The following is a 24450-nucleotide window of genomic DNA, read 5'->3' as shown; positions in this document are numbered from 1 at the left end:
AAAGAGGCTACCGGCTGTCCCCATGATTCCGGACCAAAACATGACTTCGCCACCTCCTTGCCGACGCCGCAGCCTTGTTGGGCATGGTGGCCATCCACTACTCCATCCATCTGCACCATCACTAAACATAGCTGGTTTACAATGAGTCTTCATGTATATGTGGGCCACTGCAGCCGTTTCTGCTTGTGAGTGTTTAGGGGCGACCGAAAAGTAGGTATAAGCCCAGCTGCAGCCTATGGAGAATCCTACACCTTGAAGTTCGCGGAACTCCAGAGGCGCTAGCAGCTTCACATACCTGTTTGCTGCTTTGTAATGGGATTTTAACAGCTGCTCTCTTAATCCGATGAATTTGTCTAGCAGAAACCTTTGTCTTTCTGCCTTTATCTGCCGAAACTCGTCTGTGCTCTGTATCGGCCACAAATCTCTTCGCAGTATGATGATCGTGCTTAAGATTTTGTGAAAGATCTAATGTTTTAAAACCTTGTCCGAGGCATTGCACTATGTGACGCTTTCCCATATTGCTTGAAACCTGCGGCTGCCTAATAATGTGGAACGTCCTTAAGTAGTTTTCCTTTAATTGGGCCTCACCTTGCAACTAATTATCACAGGTGTCTAAGACTAATTTCAGAGATCCAAAGACCCGAGACACAAAACATCCACTAGTTTACGGGGAGAAAAAACAAACAAAAATGATATCTTTATGCCCCTAAATCCAATTTGCATAGTAATATGGAACGCGGTGTATCACGTAGCAGATTATTTACACTTTGTTGCACTTGTTTGTGCAGGTGTATTGTCTTTTTAGCTGTTACATCTTTTGGTTAGATTACATAATATTCTTGTTTCGGCCCACAGCCGATAATGTAGATCCAGACAAGCTTTGGTCCCATCTCTTGGGGGACTTAGTAATTTACAATGCTCAGACATTAGACAAGTTGCCCTTTTTATTAGAACAGCTAAACAATGGCGCATTGAAGCCGGTTCCCTCTCGGCTCCACTTTGTACACACCAGAGATAATGTAACTGAGCAGATAATGTGAACTCGGGCTGAATCTTTGCCAGTCTCAGTGACTCGGAAGCCGCTTGTACAAATGTCCTTGTAAACTTCAATAACGAGTCCTTGATAAGCGCGACACATCTGACAGAGTGAGAGATCCGCGCCGTCCGGGTAACGAGCACTCTGCAGATCCTTTCCACATTGGATCTGCTTGTCAACAAGTCCAAGTTAAGGGTTAAATTGATTAGTACTAAATCAATTATCATCAGAAATCACGAACTGCAAAAATAAAGGAATTGAAAAATGTGTCAAGCCTTTTTCCAAAAATAAAAAGCAGCCACAAGTGTCGACAGGACAGGTGGAATTGTGAGAAAACCCTATTCACGTTCATCCCTTAAAATCCAGGGAATCCAGTGGTGGCGGCTTTACACCACTCGATCCGACACTCGGCATTGTGCTTGGTGGTGTACGGCTGCATGCAGCTGCTCGGCCATGAAGCTCCCGGTGGGGGCGCAGTGTTTGTGCTGATACCAGAGGAGGTCTGAACTCTGCAGTTATGGGGTCAGCAGAGTGGTGGTGAGTTTTCTGCCCTCTGCTCCTCAGCACTCGGCCCCCAGCCCTGTAACGTTACGGGGTCTCCACTTCGTAGCTGAGTTGCTGCGGCTCCTTCCATTTCTCAATAATATCACTCACAGGTGATGGGGAAGATTCAGGGGGAAGTAATGCCATGGACGGACTTGTTCCCCCGGTGGCTCCTATTACAGACCCACGCTGGGATCAGGAGCTCCGCACCACCGGGGAGGGGGACCAACATATCTAGTTGGACACATTCTGGCTTCATATCTATGAGCCTGTGTTCGCCCCTCCCTTTTGTTATTTTCTTTCATAGGTGAAGTCACATTTTTTATTTATTTCTTTTATTTCAGTATGACTTATCTTATGTCTCCTCATTCTCCACCACTTGTTCACCAGGGTTAACTGGTTTTGTGCTGCTACAGCCAGTCCAATTTTTGCCAAGGGTGTCTATGATGCCCATAAAAGATTTTTAAAAAATTTAACCCCCATGGGGAAATGTTTGTCAGCCCATGCACTTACTGTATGGGCATTACAAGTCTTGGAGACCCGTTCCTTAACATTGGGCCTAGTTTTTAAGAATGCCTTCCTCAAGATATCACCATTCGCCGCCACTAGATCACCATGGTTAAAGGGAACCTGTCACCCCGTTTTTTCAGTATGTGATAAAAATACCGTTAAATAGGGCCTGAGCTGTGCTTTACAATAGTGTATTTTTTGTCCCCTGATTCCCCACCTATGCTGCCGAAATACCTTACCAAAGTAGCCGTTTTCGCCTGTCAATCACGCTGGTCTGGTCAAAAGGGCGTGGTGAAATGGCTGTTTCTCCCCCACCTCTTGCTTATCTTCCCGGCGTTGGCATAGTGTTTCGCGCATGCGCTGCAGCCGAATGCCATGCGCAACGGCCGAAAAAGAGCGCGATCTGTGCTATTCCCCTTGTTATCGGTGGAGGCGGCCATATTCCTGAGGCCGCGCGTGCGCATATGGAGTGCTCTGCTTCCCAGGGCTTCAGGATAATGGCCACGGGATGCCGTGCGTGCGCAGATGGAGATCGCGGCGGCCATTTTCCTGAAGCCGAGATGCGAACTCGGCTTCAGGAAAATGGCCGCCACGATCTCCATCTGCGCACGCGCGGCATCCCGCGGCCATTTTCCTGAAGCCCCGTGAAGCAGAGCACTCCATCTGTGCACGCGCGGCCTCAGGAAGATGGCCGCCCCCACTGATAACCAGGGGAATAGCACAGATCGCGCTTTTTCGGCCGTTGCGCAGTGCATTCGGCTGCTGCGCATGCGCGAAACACTACGCCAACGCCGAGAAGATAAGCAAGAGGTGGGGGAGAAACAGCCATTTCACCACGCCCTTTTGACCAGACCAGCGTGATTGACAGGCGAAAACGGCAACTTTTGTAAGGTATTTCGGCAGCATAGGTGGGGAATCAGGGGACAAAAAATACACTATTGTAAAGCACAGCTCAGGCCCTATTTAACGGTATTTTTATTTCATACTGAAAAAACAGGGTGACAGGTTCCCTTTAACGGGTTTTGTGCTGCTACAGCCAGTCCAATTTTTGAAAAGGGTTTCTATGATACCCATAAAAGATTTTTTTTTAAATGTACCCTCCATGGGAAAATGTTTGGACATTTTTAGTACTCCAAATGTTTTATTTTAGTGTCATATCCTACTTATGGACACATTTTGGTGGGCCCAAAAAAAAACAAGAACACATTTTGATCACTCTGTTATCTCCGACAGACGCACGGTGTATCTGTGGTGTCTAAATCGTTCCTTTGCAGGCATACATTGCATTTTTTTGTCTGCTAGACTACTACCCTTGGTGTATACAGTATTTTGTGGTTTTTAATATTATAAAAAATAAATCCCACATATTGAAACAGTCTTATCTCTGTCACATGTCTGGTCTATGTGTGGTCTTCAAATCTTGGCTTTTCAGACATACATTCCATTTTTTGGTCTGATACCCTTGGTGTATACAGTACTTTTGTGGTTTGAACATTTTTAAAAATACAGGCCACATATTGAAACAGTCTGTTATCGCCGTCCGAGGGCCTTTTTATGTGTGATCTAAAAATAGCTTTTTTTCATGCATAAATTACAATTTTTGGTCTGTCTAATACCCTAGGTCTATACACCAGCTTGGTTAAAAAAAAAAAAAAAAATTACAGTGTGGTAGTTCAGTGACACGCCTCAGCGCTATGTTGCAAATTGAAAAAGTTCTGGCTGTCGCAAAAAAATGATAAAAATAAAAAATTACAAATACAATATTGCTGCATCACGGAGTCCAAACCTGGAAGGTATCAGCCGCTCGCCGGACAAGTTGTAAAACTCCTCAGGTGAAACAAAAAATTTTGCGGTCACTTTTCCTCGTCTCCTGCGTGCGCGGCACATCCAGTAACGAACTGACCTTGGAAAGTCGCGTCTCAGCCGGAATCAAAAGAAGCAGAACGCCAGGAGATGGACGGACGCAGACAAGGTGGCGATGCCCACGACATGAGCACAACACTGAGTGTCAGAGAAATGCGCAAGGCGGCTGCTATAACCTAAGTTTCGAGCCATCACCAGGAACACGACTTATGGAAATGCCTATGAACTAACGGGGAACAACCCTCCGCTCTGCAGACTACAAGCAGGTGAAGCGCAGACCTGCAGCACAAGCAGAAAATCCAGACATTTCCTGAGACCTTACAGGCTGCATGTACGTCACCCCCTGCAATTAAAGGGATTGCTTTTGCTAACATCACTACTCCGGGGAATAGCAGTTTATGTATACAGTGGGGCAAAAAAGTATTTAGTCAGTCAGCAATAGTGCAAGTTCCACCACTTAAAAAGATGAGAGGCGTCTGTAATTTACATCATAGGTAGACCTCAACTATGGGAGACAAACTGAGAAAAAAAAATCCAGAAAATCACATTGTCTGTTTTTTTATCATTTTATTTGCATATTCTGGTGGAAAATAAGTATTTGGTCAGAAACAAAATTTCATCTCAATACTTTGTAATATATCCTTTGTTGGCAATGACAGAGGTCAAACGTTTTCTGTAAGTCTTCACAAGGTTGCCACACACTGTTGTTGGTATGTTGGCCCATTCCTCCATGCAGATCTCCTCTAGAGCAGTGATGTTTTTGGCTTTTCGCTTGGCAACACGGACTTTCAACTCCCTCCAAAGGTTTTCTATAGGGTTGAGATCTGGAGAGTGGCTAGGCCACTCCAGGACCTTGAAATGCTTCTTACGAAGCCACTCCTTCGTTGCCCTGGCGGTGTGCTTTGGATCATTGTCATGTTGAAAGACCCAGCCACGTTTCATCTTCAATGCCCTTGCTGATGGAAGGAGGTTTGCACTCAAAATCTCACGATACATGGCCCCATTCATTCTTTCATGTACCCGGATCAGTCGTCCTGGCCCCTTTGCAGAGAAACAGCCCCAAAGCATGATGTTTCCACCACCATGCTTTACAGTAGGTATGGTGTTGGATGGATGCAACTCAGTATTGTTTTTCCTCCAAACACGACAAGTTGTGTTTCTACCAAACAGTTCCAGTTTGGTTTCATCAGACCATAGGACATTCTCCCAAAACTCCTCTGGATCATCCAAATGCTCTCTAGCAAACTTCAGACGGGCCCGGACATGTACTGGCTTAAGCAGTGGGACACGTCTGGCACTGCAGGATCTGAGTCCATGGTGGCGTAGTGTGTTACTTATGGTAGGCCTTGTTACATTGGTCCCAGCTCTCTGCAGTTCATTCACTAGGTCCCCCCGCGTGGTTCTGGGATTTTTGCTCACCGTTCTTGTGATCATTCTGACCCCACGGGGTGGGATTTTGCGTGGAGCCCCTGATCGAGGGAGATTATCAGTGGTCTTGAATGTCTTCCATTTTCTAATTATTGCTCCCACTGTTGATTTCTTCACACCAAGGTTTTTGTCTATTGCAGATTCAGTCTTCCCAGCCTGGTGCAGGGCTACAATTTTGTTTCTGGTGTCCTTTGACAGCTCTTTGGTCTTCACCATAGTGGAGTTTGGAGTCAGACTATTTGAGGGTGTGCACAGGTGTCTTTTTATACTGATAACAAGTTTAAACAGGTGCCATTACTACAGGTAATGAGTGGAGGAAAGAGGAGACTCTTAAAGAAGAAGTTACAGGTCTGTGAGAGCCAGAAATCTTGATTGTTTTTTTCTGACCAAATACTTATTTTCCACCATAATATGCAAATAAAATGATAAAAAAACAGAAAATGTGATTTTCTGGATTTTTTTTTTCTCAGTTTGTCTCCCATAGTTGAGGTCTACCTATGATGTAAATTACAGACGCCTCTCATCTTTTTAAGTGGTGGAACTTGCACTATTGCTGACTGACTAAATACTTTTTTGCCCCACTGTATGTTCCTTAATGCGACACGGCGGTATTACCAGATGCATTCATTGCCGTGTAAATAGGCCTGTAATTACCATCTGCACCGACGGAGGCCATGTATGAAGAGAACCACAGCGAAAAGCGCTTTCCTGACAGCCGGGCTGCCTGCATGCTGCAGGGAAGGGGTTAATTACTATAAAACGCTTGCCGTAGTGATAAGGGTAATCCATAAGATTCAATTAAGTTTATCAGGCAATTAGACACACAGAGGCGCAGTCACGGTAATTACATCTTACAGATTATCAGGAGGGGAACCGAATCTGCAGCAAATCTCCCGAGAGCCAGATCCAACTGAGAAAGCAGGAAAATAGCCTCCTGCCCCCGTGACTGGGAGAGAAGGCAGGGGCAACAGCCACAACCGAGACAGCAGAACAGTGAGCGCAGCTCTGGAGTATAATACAGGGTGTAACTCAGGATCAGTAATGTATGTACACAGTGACTGCACCAGCAGAATAGTGAGTGCAGCTCTGGGGTATAATACAGGATGTAACTTAGGATCAGTAATGTAATGTATGTACACAGTGACTGCACCAGCAGAATAGTGAGTGCAGCTCTGGAGTATAATACAGGAGGTAACTCAGGATCAGTAATTTATGTACACAGTGACTGCACCAGCAGAATAGTGAGTGCAGCTCTGGAGTATAATACAGGAGGTAACTTAGGATCAGTAATGTAATGTATGGACACAGTGACTGCACCAGCATAGTGAGTGCAGCTCTGGGGTATATTACAGGATGTAACTTAGGATCAGTAATGTAATGTATGTACACAGTGACTGCACCAGCAGAATAGTGAGTGCAGCTCTGGGGTATAATACAGGAGGTAACTCAGGATCAGTAATGTAATGTATGCACACAGTGACTGCACCAGCAGAATAGTGAGTGCAGCTCTGGAATATAATACACGATATAACTGGAGGCACAATATGACTGCCAATAGGTAAACATTATTAGAGAGGCAGATGGAAAAAAAAAATGCTGCTCACTGAGGGATGTCGGATGTATAATAATTTGCACAGGCGGCCATTCTTCTCGGCGGTGTAAGATCACACAGGATGATGTGCTGCAGGGAGCGATGCTCTTTTATGATGCCCATAAGGTCATTCTGCCCAATGAACTAGTCTTTTGCTCATTCATAGCCATTTACATGGCAAGAACCAGAAAATGAACATTTTTAACGCTCGTTCTCGATCATCTCGCAGTGTATGCCCCTTTTCTATACTTCTTACGTTACATTACCCCAACAGAAGCCGATCCTTCATTAGCTCCACCATTGTTACTGTAACCTTGAATTGAGCGCGGCCTCTCAACATTTTAATCAGCTGCAGCCCCCGTGTAGTGACAGCCCCCCGTGTTTACCTTACCATGGTGATGACGGCGCAGCGCCGTTCTCCATTCCTCAGTATTAGGATTCCAGCTCCGGTAATAAGTGACGACCGATCGATCATCGCAGCAGCTTTACAGGTCACTGCAGTGGTAAGTTCACAGCACCATCAGGTATTCTACCACACCGACACCGCTGTCTGCCTGGTGGATGTGCTGCAGGCGGACACATCCAAGGGCAATGTGATCGGATGGTCACATATAAAGGAGGCTGGATAGATAATGTAATGTTCGGATTATGCCACGATTTTTTGTTCATGGGGTCGACAGGAATCTGTGACCCTCGGAGGCCGATCGTGGGCACACAGCAGTGTACGGGCGCGGTACCACGGACCCATACTACACACATCGCAGCAGCGACACAGCAATGGCTTCTGTGTGGGCCCTATAAGGATCCATCAGGACTGGTTATCGCCCGCTTTTCACAACCTCGCCCATTCCTCACCGCGGTATTTCGAAGGATGTCGCACATCATCAGATGCTTCTCACTGACATTTTTATGAGTCAGTGACTTGTGATTGTCTGCTCAGACCCGTGACATGAGACCCACCGGCGAAATGGGACATCATGGCGGTACGGCTGAGCAATCAAGTATATATGGGGGTGCGGGCGAGATTACGGAGAGGTTTCCTGCTGTTATAGGAATCATCAGCTATTGCTGTATTTTTTTTTACTATCTTTGGTCCAGCGGTAGCTTTACAGTCATGTTACATTAATGCATGAGCGCGGACCTTTAAATCAAACGCATAGGACTGCGTCACTTTAGCGCCACCTGCTGGTGGAAAGTGGATTTGATATCTTCAGCACTGTACTGGATATAGTGGTACGTTCACATGTGGGAGAAGTGACGCGAGCGGTCAATGGCTGCAAGCAAAACACAAAGAGGCGGCAGGGAGCAGACGCTGGAGCTAGGGATGGCGAATACCTCCTCGGTTTGTTCTTTTAGAGGATTTTGGGGGCCATTTTACTGAAAGCAAAAACCCCTTTAACTTTGTATTTGTGAACTCTGCTTCCATCTGCATCCCTAGGAACACTCAATGCTTTTGCATCCTTTTCAGTGTTTGTGCAAGGTAATGATATGGGGTTGTCTATTCCAAAGCATAGGTGATCAGTGAGGGTCTAACATCCGACAACTGCTGCACCCATTCATGAGGAATGGAGAGAACTTTTTCCCCGACACCTAACTGCATTATCCCATTTCTAAATAATTGAGGAGGGATTATAGGGTCCATCTCATTTGTTTAACTCAGGCACACAAAAAATGGTTAAAAGCTGTAAGATCCAATGGAAAAAAGTTACAGTTTAGATATCAGAAGTTTTAGAACTTGGGAGTTTTAAAATATATAGAAACAGCGACACCTGGTGGTCACAGAGAAGTAATACAACTTAATAAAATGTACCGTACTTTTCCTATATGAATGAGCTCTTCCTCGTCACTAAACCGTTCATACACAAAAAATAGACAAAATCTACACATCCAACAGATACCTCCAAAGATGTCATAATTCCAGAATTCATTGTCCAAAGGATCTGACAGTAAAAAAAAAGGAAAACACCAGCGCACATACTGGATGCTGCAAAATTCTCCCCCTCCATGTTTGTATGGAGTTTGTGCACTGGGCTCAGTCATGGGGGGCAGATAAGGCTACTTTCACACTAGCGTTAACTGCATTACGTCTCAAAACGTCTTTTTTTCGAAAAAACGCATCCAGCAAAAGTTTTTGCTGGATGCGTTTTTTCCCCATAGACTTGTATTGGCGACGTATTGCGACGGATTGACATACGTCGTGTACGTTTTACGACGTATGCGTCGAAATTTGGCGACACGTCGTCTCAAAAAAACGTTGATTGTAAAGTTTTTTGTCTCCGCCTAAAAAACGTGTCGCGACGCATCCTGCGGCATACGTCGTTGGCTGCAATGGAAGCCTATGAGCGACGGATGCGTCGGGACACGTCGTACGACGCAATACAGCGCTGCAATACGATTTTTTTACACTGAGCATGCTCAGAAGCAGAATTTTGTTGCCAATTGGCCAGACACCCCCAAATCTATATAAACCTGGCCTGGGCCTTCAACCCCACATATGCCAGCAAGAAGACAGAGAGGAGAAGAGACTGCCAGCAAGACCCCAGCCAGCCACAAGACCCCAGCCAGCCTGCCACAAGAGTCCAGCCAGCCTGCCACAAGAAGCCAGCCTGTCACAAGACTGCAGCCAGCCTGCCACAAGACTCCAGCCATCCTGCCACAAGACTCCAGGCAGCCTGCCACAAGACTCCAGGCAGCCTGCCACAAGACTCCAGCCACCATAGAGCCAGTGTGAGTATTGCAATTTTTGTGTGCATCTGTGTGCCTGTGCATTTCTGTGTGTATGAGGTACTACTGACTACAGCAAGAGCTTAAAACCTGAAGAGAACCTGAGGCCTGCCATCGTCCTGCACCAGCCAGTGCCATGCTAGAGTCCAGATCCACCATGATGCCAGCCACTGTGAAGACATGCAGCTCCAGCCAAAGGATTGTCAGCCTTTTGTATGTGTGTGTGTGTGTATGCGTCTTCTGATTGGGTTCACCTTTCTGCCTTTGTTGTACATACAGTGGGGCAAAAAAGTATTTAGTCAGTCAGCAATAGTGCAAGTTCCACCACTTAAAAAGATGAGAGGCGTCTGTAATTTACATCATAGGTAGACCTCAACTATGGGAGACAAACTGAGAAAAAAAAAATCCAGAAAATCACATTGTCTGTTTTTTTATCATTTTATTTGCATATTCTGGTGGAAAATAAGTATTTGGTCAGAAACAAACAATCAAGATTTCTGGCTCTCACAGACCTGTAACTTCTTCTTTAAGAGTCTCCTCTTTCCTCCACTCATTACCTGTAGTAATGGCACCTGTTTAAACTTGTTATCAGTATAAAAAGACACCTGTGCACACCCTCAAACAGTCTGACTCCAAACTCCACGATGGTGAAGACCAAAGAGCTGTCAAAGGACACCAGAAACAAAATTGTAGCCCTGCACCAGGCTGGAAAGACTGAATCTGCAATAGCCAACCAGCTTGGAGTGAAGAAATCAACAGTGGGAGCAATAATTAGAAAATGGAAGACATTCAAGACCACTGATAATCTCCCTCGATCTGGGGCTCCACGCAAAATCCCACCCCGTGGGGTCAGAATGATCACAAGAACGGTGAGCAAAAATCCCATAACCACGCGGGGGAACCTAGTGAATGAACTGCAGAGAGCTGGGACCAATGTAACAAGGCCTACCATAAGTAACACACTACGCCACCATGGACTCAGATCCTGCAGTGCCAGACGTGTCCCACTGCTTAAGCCAGTACATGTCCGGGCCCGTCTGAAGTTTGCTAGAGAGCATTTGGATGATCCAGAGGAGTTTTGGGAGAATGTCCTATGGTCTGATGAAACCAAACTGGAACTGTTTGGTAGAAACACAACTTGTCGTGTTTGGAGGAAAAACAATACTGAGTTGCATCCATCAAACACTATACCTACTGTAAAGCATGGTGGTGGAAACATCATGCTTTGGGGCTGTTTCTCAGCAAAGGGGCCAGGACGACTGAAAACATGAAAGAATGAATGGGGCCATGTATCGTGAGATTTTGAGTGCAAACCTCCTTCCATCAGCAAGGGCATTGAAGATGAAACGTGGCTGGGTCTTTCAACGTGACAATGATCCAAAGCACACCGCCAGGGCAACGAAGGAGTGGCTTCGTAAGAAGCATTTCAAGGTCCTGGAGTGGCCTAGCCAGTCTCCAGATCTCAACCCTATAGAAAACCTTTGGAGGGAGTTGAAAGTCCGTGTTGCCAAGCGAAAAGCCAAAAACATCACTGCTGTAGAGGAGATCTGCATGGAGGAATGGGCCAACATACCAACAACAGTGTGTGGCAACCTTGTGAAGACTTACAGAAAACGTTTGACCTCTGTCATTGCCAACAAAGGATATATTACAAAGTATTAAGATGAAATTTTGTTTCTGACCAAATACTTATTTTCCACCAGAATATGCAAATAAAATGATAAAAAAAACAGACAATGTGATTTTCTGGATTTTTTTTTCTCAGTTTGTCTCCCATAGTTGAGGTCTACCTATGATGTAAATTACAGACGCCTCTCATCTTTTTAAGTGGTGGAACTTGCACTATTGCTGACTGACTAAATACTTTTTTGCCCCACTGTATGTGTATTTGCATAAAGCTATGTGCGTGCATGTGTATGTGTGTATTTTTGGACGGTTGTGTGCTTTTGTATCATGTGCCTGCACCTTATTATGCCTTTGCCAATCTTATGCCTGTTCATGTGGGAGGGTATGTGTCCATGTTCAGGATTGCATCAGGATTTGTTCAGGATTTTCCATCAGTATTTGTACGCCAAAACCAGGAGTGGGTGATAAAAGCAAAAGTGTGCCTGTTTTCCTATTATACTTTCCCTAATTGTTACACTCCTGGTTTTGGCTTACAAATACTGATGGAAAATCCTGACCAAATTCTGATGCGATCCGGAATGTGGACACATACCATGCATGTTTGTGTGCGTCTTGTTGATTGCATGTGCATTTGTCCATGCTTTAATTGGTTAATTGCCTTTTTCTGATGTATTGACTGTATAGTGGTCTGTGCAGCATGTGGTTTAAATGTGTTTTTTTTTTTTTTTTTTTAAATCTGATGTGTTTTTTTAAAAAGTCTAGCGGTCTGCAGCTTGTGGTTTGAATGTGTGAGTGTGGTTTTTTTTTTCTATTTAAAAGTGTTGATTTTATTTTAATTACTGTTAAAACCATTTGCAGTTGATGTACTTGTATTTAAAATAAAGAGCATGTCAGCTCCTAATTGTGATTTAAAAAAAAAAAAGAGTGAAAAAAAAAGAAAATAATAACATTTTTGTTATAAAAATGTCCGTAGTATCATTTCATAAAGGTAAATTTAAAACTGGTGTATGTACCAATGGTTATACTTGCAATACACAGTTGGTTGAGGGCACTTTTTTTAATAAAGGTTACACTTAAAGGTTTTTTTGGGGAGGTGATTTTTGAAAATAAAATGTGGTAAATATATGTTTACATGGTGGGTTCACATTTCAAAATATTTTTTTGGGAACATGGAAATAAATGGTATACCGTGCACCTGTTTTGGGGTTTTGGTGTTCACATTTAATGAACTTTTCTCACATCATTTTAGCAGGGTGTTTATAAAAACATTACCTAGTTTAGGGGGTGGTCTAACTAGAAATCCATTATACTTATTATAGATACACCAGGGACCAGGACCACAGCCGCCGCCTGTCAGCACAGGACCAGCCCACCAGGACCACAGCCACCAACTGTTAAAAGTAAGTTTTGAAGACCCCAAATCTGCTGCTTCAATGTGTAGAGCAGATTGCAAGTGTCTTTAAACTTACAGAAAAACCAGGACCACAGCCGCCGCCTGTCAGCCCAGGACCACAGCCACCGGCCTTACTTCCACAACAATGTCCTCTTCTGACAGCCCTCCTCCACAGCAACAGCGTGTATCGGTAAGTTAACACAAAAATTTTTTTTTTTTTTTAAATTTACTTTTTTTTTGATCACTACATGCATAAATTATGTTTCAACAGGAAGCTGAATCAGATGAGGAGCTGTCAGAAGGGGGCGAGATGGGTGGAGAGATGCAAGTGGAGGAGGAACCAAGTGTAAGTAGTGGTGAAACAGTTGCTTCGCACATCACACTGCACCATACACAAAACAGACTTTCATACATAACTAAACACAGAAAATATATGCCTACCTAACTGAGAATTTGTTTCCTTTATTTCAGGCTGCTGCTGCTGCTCCTGCTGCTGCCGCTGAAGGTCCTCCCAGCCGCTCCCAGAGTCGGCGGACTCGTCGCCGCGGTCGGCCATCAGTGAGTTGTTTTTTTTTGGGAGGGGGATTCTATTGGTACTTTAGTGTTTCAGTGTACTAATTTGTTTGTTTTTCTTCTTCCTTTTTTTTGGCACAGGCTTCACAGCGTGCTCCCGCAGAAGAGGATGATGACGACATAGACATTGATGATCTCATTGAGGAGGTTCGCGAGCGGGAGCCGCTGTGGAACATGGCTGACCGCAGGCATGCCGATACCGGTGTCACCCGTCGGCTCTGGGACGAAGTGTGTCGCAACCTGTTTCCAAGGCGGGAGAGCCTTCATCCTCAGCAGCAGAGCAAACTAGGTAAGTATTCACTTTCCAGTGATGTTTTGAGCTGACTGTAAGGTATTGCATTTACCAATTTTTTTTTTTTTCTTTTGATTCTTGTCTTCACAGTTGGAAAGGTTAGGAAGCGGTGGCGGTCACTGAGGGATCGCTTTAAGAGGGAATTCAACGAGGAGATGCAGGCCCCGAGTGGCTCTGCAGGAAGGAAGAGGAGCAGATATAAATATGGCCAGGCCCTCTCCTTCCTGAGGCGAACCATGCTAAGCAGAGTGTAAGTATTCTACAGCCCAATTATAACCATGTTAACCTGTCTACTTAGTTTGCTTTCAGTCAGGGCTTTTTCATTCCAATGTATTAATTTCTTTTTTTTTTTTCTTTCACAGCACCTTCTCCAGCCACCGTGCGCCTGCATCTTCCTCTGCGCCCTCTGGAGCGATCCCTCCTGAGTCCGCCACTGAGGGCCACGTCGGTAGGCCCCACACCACTGTCCCCTCCTCTGACCCCACTGTCCCCTCCTCTGACCCCTCTGTCCCCTCCACTTCATCCGCCCCAAGCAGTGGAGCATTATTGCAGGCTTCATTGCTCGCATCTGATGCTGAACAGTTAGCGTTCCCTTTACCCCACCCCTCTGATCCTGCCACCTCGAGACCACCATTAGGTTCGTGGCGTCAGCGACAGAGGGGTCAGGAAAGGAGCTATGCTCCTGAGTTCTTACACCTGAATGCATCCTTCCAAGGCTCTTTCAAAATTTTGGGAGAGCAAGTGACTGCTGGTTTCAACATGGTGCAGTCACGCATCAGTGAAACAAGCCATGAAACCAGCAGTCGCTTGGATAGGCTGCATTCAGCTGTAAGTCCAGATCCGGCCAATATTTTTTTTCAATCCATGCTCAGGAGCATGGAGAAGCTTTCTTTTGAGCAACAGATGCGGGTAATGAATACCTGCCATAATGCTCTACTGCAGGCCGTTAATGAATCTACCCACACACCTCCACTCCAATTCCACCCCAGGCCCCATTTCCACACCATGCCCAACCCCAGGCCCCATTTCCACACCATGCCCAACCCCAGGCCCCATTTCCACACCATACCCCCCATTACCAAACCCAGCCCCAATACCCACACCAGCACCATTACCAAACCCAGCCCCAATCCCCACACCAGCACCATTACCAAACCCAGCCACAAACCCCACGCCAGCCCCATTACCCAACCCAGTCCCACTACCCTACCCAGTCACAATACCCAACCCAGTCCCCACAACCATCCCGGCCCCCAGACCAAATTCCTTCCCCAATGTTTTCTTTACCCAGCTTTTCTCTTCCCCCTACCCCAACACCACCCCCCTCTGGTCAGCCTCCTGGTTTTACCCCCCCTTCCACTGCACCCCAAACAAGTAGGGTTTCCCCACCTATCGACGTGGTCCAACCTTCCTGCCCCTCCTCCCCTCGTATCTCCACCCCACACTTTGAAGACTTATAAATATTTACAAAACTATATTACGTCAATGTGATTTCAAAAATTTTGCAAAGTTTTAAAAAAAAATAAATTTGAAAATAAAAAATCTATTTTTTTTGCAAAAAAAAAGTTAAAATAAAATTCTGATTATAATTGTACTCTCTGTGTGTGTGTGGATTTATTAAGGTAATATAATAAAAAAGGTTTAATAAAAACAAACACCAGACATGTGAAAGGTATAACATAATGGTTTTACTAGCAAGAAAACCACGCTTTTGGGCCTTTTTTTTTTTTTTTTTTTTGGCAGAAACACATTTTTTACATAAACAAAACACATGGGAAACTGGTTACACAATCATGTCTTGCCACGGGATCCGCCCGACAGGTGAGACAAAATAATCGGCAAACTGGTCCCTCATCCTTGTAACTGAACCTGTAGAGCGAACCGAGCTGCTGCGGTAGTCCCACAAGGTGGTCTCCAACTCTTCATCATCCAAGGAAACGGGCTCCTTTGAAAGGACAAAGTTGTGGAGCGCCACACAGGCTTTAACTACCTCGTCTATAGTTGTTGTTTTCAGCTTGATAGCCGTCAGCAGAACTCGCCACTTCGCCGTCAATATGCCAAAGGAACACTCCACTACTCTTCGTGCTCTAGTAAGCCGGTAATTAAAGACCCGCTTGGTATGGTTTAAGTTCCGGCTACTGTACGGTTTCAGTAGGTGCAGCGACAGTTGAAAGGCTTCATCACCTACAAAGACATATTCCAGGGCTGGGTCATTTGTTCCTGGCAGTGGTCTGGCTGGCGGGAAATCGTAGCTCTCTCCATAAAGGCAACGACCCATTGGAGAGTTTTTAAGAACTTGCGAATCGTTGGACCGTCCATATGCTCCGATGTCCACGGCAAGGAACCTGCAGTTGGCGTCTGCAATAGCCATAAGGACAATGGAGAAATACTTCTTGTAATTATAGTACTCCGATCCTGTTCCTGCCGGTTTCGCAATCCTTATATGTTTCCCGTCAACTGCACCCACACAATTAGGGAAATTGCAAATTTGCTGAAACTCTTCAGCACTTCGCAACCAGATTTCCATGGATGGTTGGGGGATATACTCTGGTTGCAAAGTGGTCCAAATAGCCCGACATGTGTCCTTCACTATTCCTGAAATAGTGGAAATGCCCAGCCTGAACTGATAATGGAGCGAAGTCATAGATTCACCCGTAGCTAGGAAACTTTAAAAAAAAAAAAAGTTAGAAAAAATTGCACAGACCAACAAGTTTTAATATGGCACTGTTAAATTTATTTTAAGGACGGGACACACAATAAAACCAGCATGAAACCGGTGTAAAAAAGCAGTGGAATGTCCGCCAAGAAAACCAAAATTACATGCTGCAGAAAATAGTGCGCAGTATGCCAGCGCAGTATTGTCTGCAGCATGTAATATAACATTAAAAATACCAATGAAAGAAAAAAAAGCAGTTGCATGTCATCAAACCCAAAAAAAACAAACAAACAAAAAAAAAAAACTGCAGAAAATGCAACGCAATATTTCAGCGCAGTATTTTCTGCAGTCTGTTATCTAACATTCAATATCAGCAATGACATTTAAATAAAGCAGTGGAATGTCCGCCAAGAAAACCAAAATTACATGCTGCAGAGAATAGTGCGCATTATGTCAGCGCAGTATTGTCTGCAGCATGTAATATAACATTAAAAATGACCAATGACAGAAAAAAAAGAGGCTTACCGCAGGGTCACCATCAGCCGCTCCGCCGGTGTGATGGCAAGCCTCATCCTTGTGTCCTGCCTTCGGATGACATCCTCCAGTTTTGCAAGCAAAAAATCAAAATGTTCAATCCTCATCCGCACGTAGTTGTGGAATTTGTGTGGATTGTGCCGCAACTCCAGGTACAGAGTGGACTGGACACCCCGGGTAATCCGTAGTTGATTAATCGGATGAATCCACAGTCATCTCCGTTGCTGCAGAAGCATCCTACGCCTTTCCGCTGCCGCCTCCTTCTCCCGCACTATGATGTCCAGGCGATTCGTCTCAAAGATAACGTCGGTAACCAAACTAGCAATCCTCCCAAGAACACCTTCCATCGCTGCCACAAAACTAAACCCACAAAGATGGGCTGTAAAAACAGTAACTATATAGTTTTTCAAATTTTCCAGTAGCCAATCAAATTTGGGAGCCTCCCATTTTAAAAACGGATCCGTCGGAAAAACGGATACAACGGATGGTAAAACGTATGCCACGTATGCAACGCATCCAGTATTTTCGACGGAAACGTTTAGCGAATTTGCGACGGATCCGTCGAAATGCTGGATGCGTGGCATACGTTTGTCACCGTTTTGCACTTTTTTGACGCATCCGTTTTTTCGGCAAAATGCAGTAATGCAGTTAACGCTAGTGTGAAAGTAGCCTAAGGGTCTTCCCCAAACTGTTCCCACAAAGCTGAAGCTAAATTGTCCACAATGTCTTGTGCTGAAGATTAACATTTCCCTTCACTAGAGCTGAGGGTCCGAGGATGCCCCCTGATAACAGCCCATAGCATTATCCCCTCCACCATCTGTACAGGGGGCATAATGCAGTCAGGGGGTAACGTCCTCCTGGAGTCACCAAACCCAGACTCCTCCATCAGACGCAGATATAGAAGTGTTATCCGTCACTGCACAGAACACGTCTCCTCCAGAGTCCAGTGGTGGCGGCTTTACACCACTCCATCCGATGCTCGGCATTGTGCTTGGTGATGTACGGCTGTGTGCAGCTGCTCGGCCATGAAGCTCCTGGTGGGGGCGCAGTATTTGTACTGATACCAGGGGAGGTCTGGACTCTGCAGTTATGGGGTCAGCAGAGCAGTGGTGACATTTCTGTCCTCCGTACTCGGCCTCCCGCTCTGTAACATTACGGGGTCTCCTCTTCATGGCTGAGTTGGTGCGGTTCCTTCCACTTCTCAGTATCATCACTCACAGGTGATGGAGAAGATCCAGGAGGAAGTAATGCCATGGACGGACTTGTGACCCCGGTGGTCCTATTGGAGACCCGCGCTGGGATCAGGAGCTCCGCACCACCGGCCGCTCTGTCACATATTTTAAAGACATAAAGCTGTAAGAAAGCAGTCCCTCCTAGGGCTACATTGCAAATTGAGAAAGGTTCGGGACATTGGAAGAAAAGAACGAAAATGTTAAATACAAAATTGCTGCATCAATGAGTCTGAAACTGGAAGGTATCAGCTGCTTCACCCGAGGTCTCACCAGTCATTTTATAAAACTTCTAAGACTCTTCAAATAATTAACAACTGAAAAAAAAAAGTTTTACAGAAGTTTTCCTTTGTCTCCTGCACTTTACACTTATAGTAACACGATCATAAACTCCCAGAATGCACTGAGCTTAGAAAGTCATATTTCAGCAAGAATCATAATAGAAGCAGGATGCAGACAAGGCAGCGATGCACCCGACATGGGAACAATGTTGACGACAAGGTGGCGATGCCCCCGACATGGGAACAATGCTGACGACAAGGTGGCGATGCCCCCGACATGGGAACAATGCTGACGACAAGGTGGCGATGCCCCCGACATGGGAACAATGCTGACGACAAGGTGGCGATGCCCCCGACGTGGGAACAATGCTGAGTGTCAGAGACATGCGAAGGCGGCTGCTATAACCTAAGCTCTGAGCCATTACCAGGAACATTAGTAACAACCACCGCAGACTGGAGTTATTAAGAGGCTTCTAGCTACAGGAAATGTGAAAATATATGAGATTCCTACTGCTCAGACACTCAAATGACCGAAAAACTGGGGGTCCACTGACCTCAGCATGCTAATGTAGTGCAGCAGCTTTGACCACGGTGGTCACTTGCTCAGCACTTATTTGATCCGTCATACAGTTATGATAGAAAGGGGTCAGGACACGCAGAGCATCGCAGCTGTGATAGAAAGGGGTCAGGACACGCAGAGCATCGCAGCTGTGATAGAAAGGGGTCAGGACACGCAGAGCATCGCAGCTGTGATAGGAAGGGGCCACGACACGCAGAGCATCGTAGCTGTGATAGGAAGGGGCCACGACACGCAGAGCATCGCAGCTGTGATAGGAAGGGGTCAGGACACGCAGAGCATCGCAGCTGTGATAGAAAGGGGCCAGGACACGCAGAGCATCACAGCTGTCATAGAAAGGGGCCAGGACACGCAGCGCATCGCAGCTGTGATAGAAAGGGGCCAGGACACGCAGAGCATCGCAGCTGTGATAGAAAGGGGTCAGGACACGCAGAGCATCGCAGCTGTGATAGAAAGGGGCCAGGACACGCAGAGCATCGCAGCTGTGATAGAAAGGGGCCAGGACATGCAGAGCATCGCAGCTGTGATAGAAAGGGGCCAGGACACGCAGAGCATCGCAGCTGTGATAGAAAGGGGTCAGGACACGCAGAGCATCGCAGCTGTGATAGAAAGGGGTCAGGACACGCAGAGCATCACAGCTGTGATAGAAAGGTGTCAGGACACGCAGAGCATCGGAGCTGTCATAGAAAGGGGCCAGGACACGCAGAGCATCGCAGCTGTGATAGAAAGGGGCCAGGACACGCAGCGCATCGCAGCTGTGATAGAAAGGGGCCAGGACACACAGAACATCACAGCTGTGATACAAAGGGGTCAGGACATTCAGAAGATCGCAGCTGTGATAGAAAGGAGTCAGGACATGGAGAGCATCTCAGCCATCATAGAAAGACATCCTGAATTTTCACAAAGGCAGGTGATCAGGGGGTGGTGGGTGTGATGTGGATGGAGCTATTCATGTGTGACCCGATGAACCTGCTCACCAGGCTGCTGCTGCTTTGTGACAAGGAACCTGTCAGCTATGTGTGTTGGGGCGTGACTGTATAAAATGCTCCTGTTCCTGGTGTGACGCTGCAGGTGAGCAGAGCTGGCAGTCATCAGTGATAGGCAACACCGGGTGCAAACTGATCATCAGATTACAGGTATAGACGGGCAATAAGTGATGGGGCGTCCTGCTGGGGGGGATTACATAAATAGCAATGAACAGACTGCCGCGTCCTCAGTGATATCGGGGGGCGCTGGAGCATTAGAGCCCAGGTCACACCTGCTACATGGGGAGGACTCGTAGTGACAGCGGTGTGCGGGGTATCGCTTTATATACGCCCGGGCAGAGACACAGGAGCGGAGAGCAGACGCCGGACCACCACACAGCGATGGAGGGCGGCACTGGTCATAGAGACACTCTACAGCTGGTATTGTTAAAGAGACACTCTACAGCAGGTATTGTTAAAGGGGCACTCTACAGCTGGTATAGTTGAAGGGACACTCTACAGCAGGTATTGTTAAAGGGGCACTCTACAGCTGGTATAGTTGAAGGGGCACGCTACAGCAGGTATTGTTAAAGGGACACTCTACAGCTGGTATTGTTAAAGGGGCATGCTACAGCTTGTATTGTTAAAGGGGCACGCTACAGCTTGTATTGTTAAAGGGGCACGCTACAGCAGGTATTGTTAAAGGGACACTCTACAGCTGGTATTGTTAAAGGGACACTCTACAGCTGGTATTGTTAAAGAGACACGCTACAGCAGGTATTGTTAAAGGGACACTCTACAGCTGGTATTGTTAAAGGGGCACTCTACAGCAGGTATTGTTAAAGGGGCACGCTACAGCAGGTATTGTTAAAGGGGCATTCTACAGCTGGTATAGTTGAAGGGGCACGCTACAGCAGGTATTGTTAAAGGGACACTCTACAGCTGGTATTGTTAAAGGGGCATGCTACAGCTGGCATTGTTAAAGGGGCATGCTACAGCTTGTATTGTTAAAGGGGCACGCTACAGCTTGTATTGTTAAAGGGGCACGCTACAGCAGGTATTGTTAAAGGGACACTCTACAGCTGGTATTGTTAAAGGGGCACTCTACAGCAGGTATTGTTAAAGGGGCACGCTACAGCAGGTATTGTTAAAGGGGCATTCTACAGCTGGTATTGTTAAAGGGGCACGCTACAGCTGGTATTGTGAAAGGGACACTCTACAGCTGGTACTTTTAAAGGGACACTCTACAGCAGGTATTGTTAAAGGGGCACTCTCGGTCATGGCCAGTATCCACACATTACCTCAGGGCACTCATGTCACGCAGCAGGAAGAGATTTACAGTAACTCATAGTAAACTTCCAAACCAATGGCCGCCGCGTTCCAGGCCAGCGACAGCTACAGCGGGGTGACGTCATTAGTCTGCACCCCTCCCGGAAGTGTCAGAGTAGAGCGCACCCTGGCCGCGCACTGTGGGCGGAGCGGTGTGGCGCCCTCTTGTGGCCGGAGTGCAGAGTGCGCTGTATATATCGCTGTGCCGCCGCCGTCCTCACCTCCCTCTGTTCGCCATGCACAGGGCTCTGAAGCGCTCCGGCATCCTGAGGATGGCGCTGTCCGGGGAGCAGGAGAAGGGGGCAGGAGAGGCCTTCCTGGTGCGGGCAGTGAAGATCGCCCTGGTGGTCCTGCTCTACTGGTTCATCTCCATCACCATGGTGTTCCTGAACAAGTACCTGCTGGACTCCCCGGTCCTCCGCCTGGACGCCCCGCTCTTCGTCACCTTCTTCCAGTGCCTGGTGACCGTGCTGCTGTGTAAGGGGCTGAGCCTGCTGGCCCTGCTGCTCCCGGGGGGCTCCGTGGACTTCCCCTCCGTGCGCTTCGACCTGAAGGTCCTGCGCAGCGTCCTGCCGCTGTCCCTGGTCTTCATCGGCATGATCACCTTCAACAACCTGTGCCTCAAGCACCTCGGGGTGGCCTTCTACACCGTGGGCCGCTGCCTCAGCACCGTCTTCAACGTGCTCCTGTCCTACGTCTTACTGAAGCAGACCACCTCACTGTCCGCGCTGCTGTCCTGTGGGGTCATCCTAGGTAAGCCCACCACCCCGGCGCGCGCCCACTCGACAACTTATAAAACTTTCTACAATACTTTGAGGGTTTTTATTTCTTAGATTTCTCCCATTAATAGACACCCCCCACACCCCAATAATCAGAGTTCTTATTCTGGGAATATCGCACAAATGACACTTTAAAGGGGATGTCCGGAGCCGCTCTTCCACGTTGGGGTAATAGATGATGCCCACGTCCTGGCCGACATCAGGTCCTCACTGCCACTTACCCCCTGATAGTCGTCGGCGCCGGATTAACCCTTTACTATAATACGGGCATTATTGAGGTGGTTTATTTTTTGATCCTCTTCTGTCTTCTCTCCCCTCACAGGAGGCTTTTTGCTGGGCATAGACCAAGAGGGCTCAGAAGGCACCCTGTCCTGGGCTGGCATTTTCTTCGGTGTCCTGGCCAGTCTGTGTGTGTCCCTGAACGCCATTTACACCAAAAAAGTCCTTCCGGCCGTAGACGGCAGCATCTGGCGCCTGACTTTCTACAACAACGTGAATGCCTGCTTCCTCTTCTTGCCCCTTCTGCTCGTATTCGGGGAGCTGAGCACCCTCAGTGCCTTTGACAAGCTTTACTCCTCCTACTTCTGGGGCATGATGACCCTCGGGGGCATTTTTGGCTTTGCTATCGGCTACGTGACTGGTTTGCAGATTAAATTCACCAGTCCTCTCACCCACAACATCTCTGGCACTGCCAAGGCCTGTGCCCAGACTGTCCTGGCCGTATCGTACTACCAGCAGACTAAGAGTTTCCTGTGGTGGACCAGCAATGTAATGGTGCTCGGCGGGTCCTTCTGCTACACGTGGGTGAAAGGTCTGGAAATGAAGAAGACGCAAGATCAGGATGAGCCGGCGAACAGTAACGAGGAGAAAAGTTCTCCGGGGGTGTAATGCCCGTTCCCGGAGCCACCAGGACTGATGTGTATGGGAACGGATTGTCTCCTTCTTATGAACTGGGTTCTGTATGTCACCCGCGTACATACAGATGACAGGCCCCAGGGGGGTTACAACCAATATGGCCACTGTTACAGCTCCCGCGGTGGTTGGCATCCCACTTTCCCAGAGGCCAGAATGGTAAATCTTTCCTGTATCTATATTAGAGGTAGACCTGGGGGTCTCGATCAGGAGCGCACAGCTCCCCTGACTCATACCTTTCTGTGCCCTGGATGATTGACAGTTTGGACCAGTAGCATGGTTGTGCTGCTTGGCCAAACTATGCTCCCTCCAGTGGTGCTAGCAGAGGTAACGTTACCTCTGCAGCATCGGAAGAGCACAGAGGCTGAATCCAGCAAGCTTTAGAGCAGCGCTTACAACATCTATTCTAAGCACTGTGCCCCCTGCCTACGAGACCCCTGCTGACAGGCTGCAGAGGTGACCTGAGCAACTATCAGTAAAAATGCCTCCACTCTTGAGAATGGAGAGGCCGTCTGACGACAAGTAAAATGCAAAGTTGCTTCTTCCTACCAACTCTGCAATGTTACCCTTTCAAGATGAGACAACCCCTTTAATTGCATAAGTAAACAGATTCGCCACTCAAGGATCCTGGAAAAGCTGGGCTGGGGGGGGGAGGAGGAATTAATGCTTGCTGCAAAAAGGTAAATTGGTGCAGAATTTCTATTGCGTACACTATGCCATATGTGAATCCCCCCCCCCCCCCCCCCATAACAAGTATGGCTGCTACTCACGAAACCACAGAAAGTCTCATTATAAGGCAAACGAGCCGCCTATGGCTCCTCCAATCTCGTGCTCTTCAGATTTTCCATCCAGTATGGAAGAAAACACCGTTTTGTGACAATGAGTTGTCATGGGACCATAATGAGGTCATTCAGGTTTGACTGTTCAATTCTTTTTTATTATTACAAATTGATGATGATTCTATGAAGATAATTGCACTTAATTTTTCTTTGTTTGGGATTAGGAAAACATGGCAGCTTTCTCCCCCCGTCTCCAGGTCGTGTCTGATACTGCAACTCAGACCATTCAACAGAGCTGTAATACCAGGCACTACCTGCAGGGCGGCGTTTTTTTTTTTTTTTTTTGCAGAAAGCCGCTGTGTTTCCTGTATGTTCCCCTTTAGTATTTAGGGCGGTTTTGAGGGCTGTTACGTGGCATATGGTGGTCGCACCGGTCAAAATGAATCATTAACGTTTACAATGAAGGAACTAGAATCTTCTAGAAGTCGCTGCTGTTTTTACGTAGGATTTCTTACAATTATATTAAAAAAAATGCACTTGTACCTCTGAATCTCTGCTGTGAATGACGCTGATTTGTATAAAACTTTATTCGTACTGTTTGCTCTCAGGTGGGTGACTGTTATCAGGCTGCGTCTTGTGTCAAGGACCATCTGTTACTGAGAAACCAGTGTTTAACTTGATATGCAAATGAGGCTAAAGTGCTTCAGCTGTGTTGAAGCACTTTTCAAGACTGTCACTCCAGCTCTAATCCCCACCCACCTCAATCTTCTCCAGCTTCACTGACTGCTCTTTTACTGTGTGACGTGAATTCAGTGAATTGCGTCTCTGCC

The 24450-nt window shown here is 46.8% G+C and overlaps 1 protein-coding gene and 1 long non-coding RNA gene across 3 annotated transcripts in view; one reads left to right on the top strand and one right to left on the bottom strand.

Annotated features, from left to right (window-relative positions):
• LOC143806414 (uncharacterized) overlaps positions 1-21240 on the bottom strand; it is a 31185-nt gene extending 9945 nt beyond the window's left edge. The window contains exon 1 of the long non-coding RNA XR_013221447.1: positions 21123-21240. This is a non-coding gene — a long non-coding RNA (uncharacterized LOC143806414). The remainder of the gene's footprint in view (positions 1-21122) is intronic.
• Positions 19904-24170, top strand: SLC35C1 (solute carrier family 35 member C1). Of its 2 annotated transcripts, XM_077286926.1 has the most exons (3): positions 19904-19992; positions 21395-21903; positions 22252-24170. In XM_077286926.1, exons 2-3 carry the CDS (start codon positions 21423-21425, stop codon positions 22815-22817), a joined length of 1047 nt encoding a protein of 348 aa, XP_077143041.1. In that variant the 5' UTR covers positions 19904-19992; positions 21395-21422; the 3' UTR covers positions 22818-24170. The 2 variants fall into 2 exon arrangements, with proteins under 2 accessions (XP_077143041.1, XP_077143040.1); XM_077286925.1 differs by lacking the exon at positions 19904-19992 and having other exon boundaries at positions 21289-21903.
• The last annotated feature ends 280 nt before the right edge of the window (positions 24171-24450 follow it).

This window comes from Ranitomeya variabilis, chromosome 2, assembly GCF_051348905.1.
Source record: "Ranitomeya variabilis isolate aRanVar5 chromosome 2, aRanVar5.hap1, whole genome shotgun sequence".
Taxonomy (NCBI): domain Eukaryota; kingdom Metazoa; phylum Chordata; class Amphibia; order Anura; family Dendrobatidae; genus Ranitomeya; species Ranitomeya variabilis.
Note: the sequence above shows the minus strand (reverse complement) of the source record. Positions and strands in the feature narration are given on the sequence as shown.

What these genes read in the sequence shown, in the direction of transcription:
- SLC35C1 (XM_077286925.1), top strand. Translation starts at nt 21,387, where the DNA reads ATGCACAGGGCTCTGAAGCGCTCCGGCATCCTGAGGATGGCGCTGTCC. An exon ending in GTCCTGTGGGGTCATCCTAG is followed by an intron (nt 21,904 to 22,251) that starts GTAAGCCCACCA and finishes CTCCCCTCACAG; the next exon opens with GAGGCTTTTTGCTGGGCATA.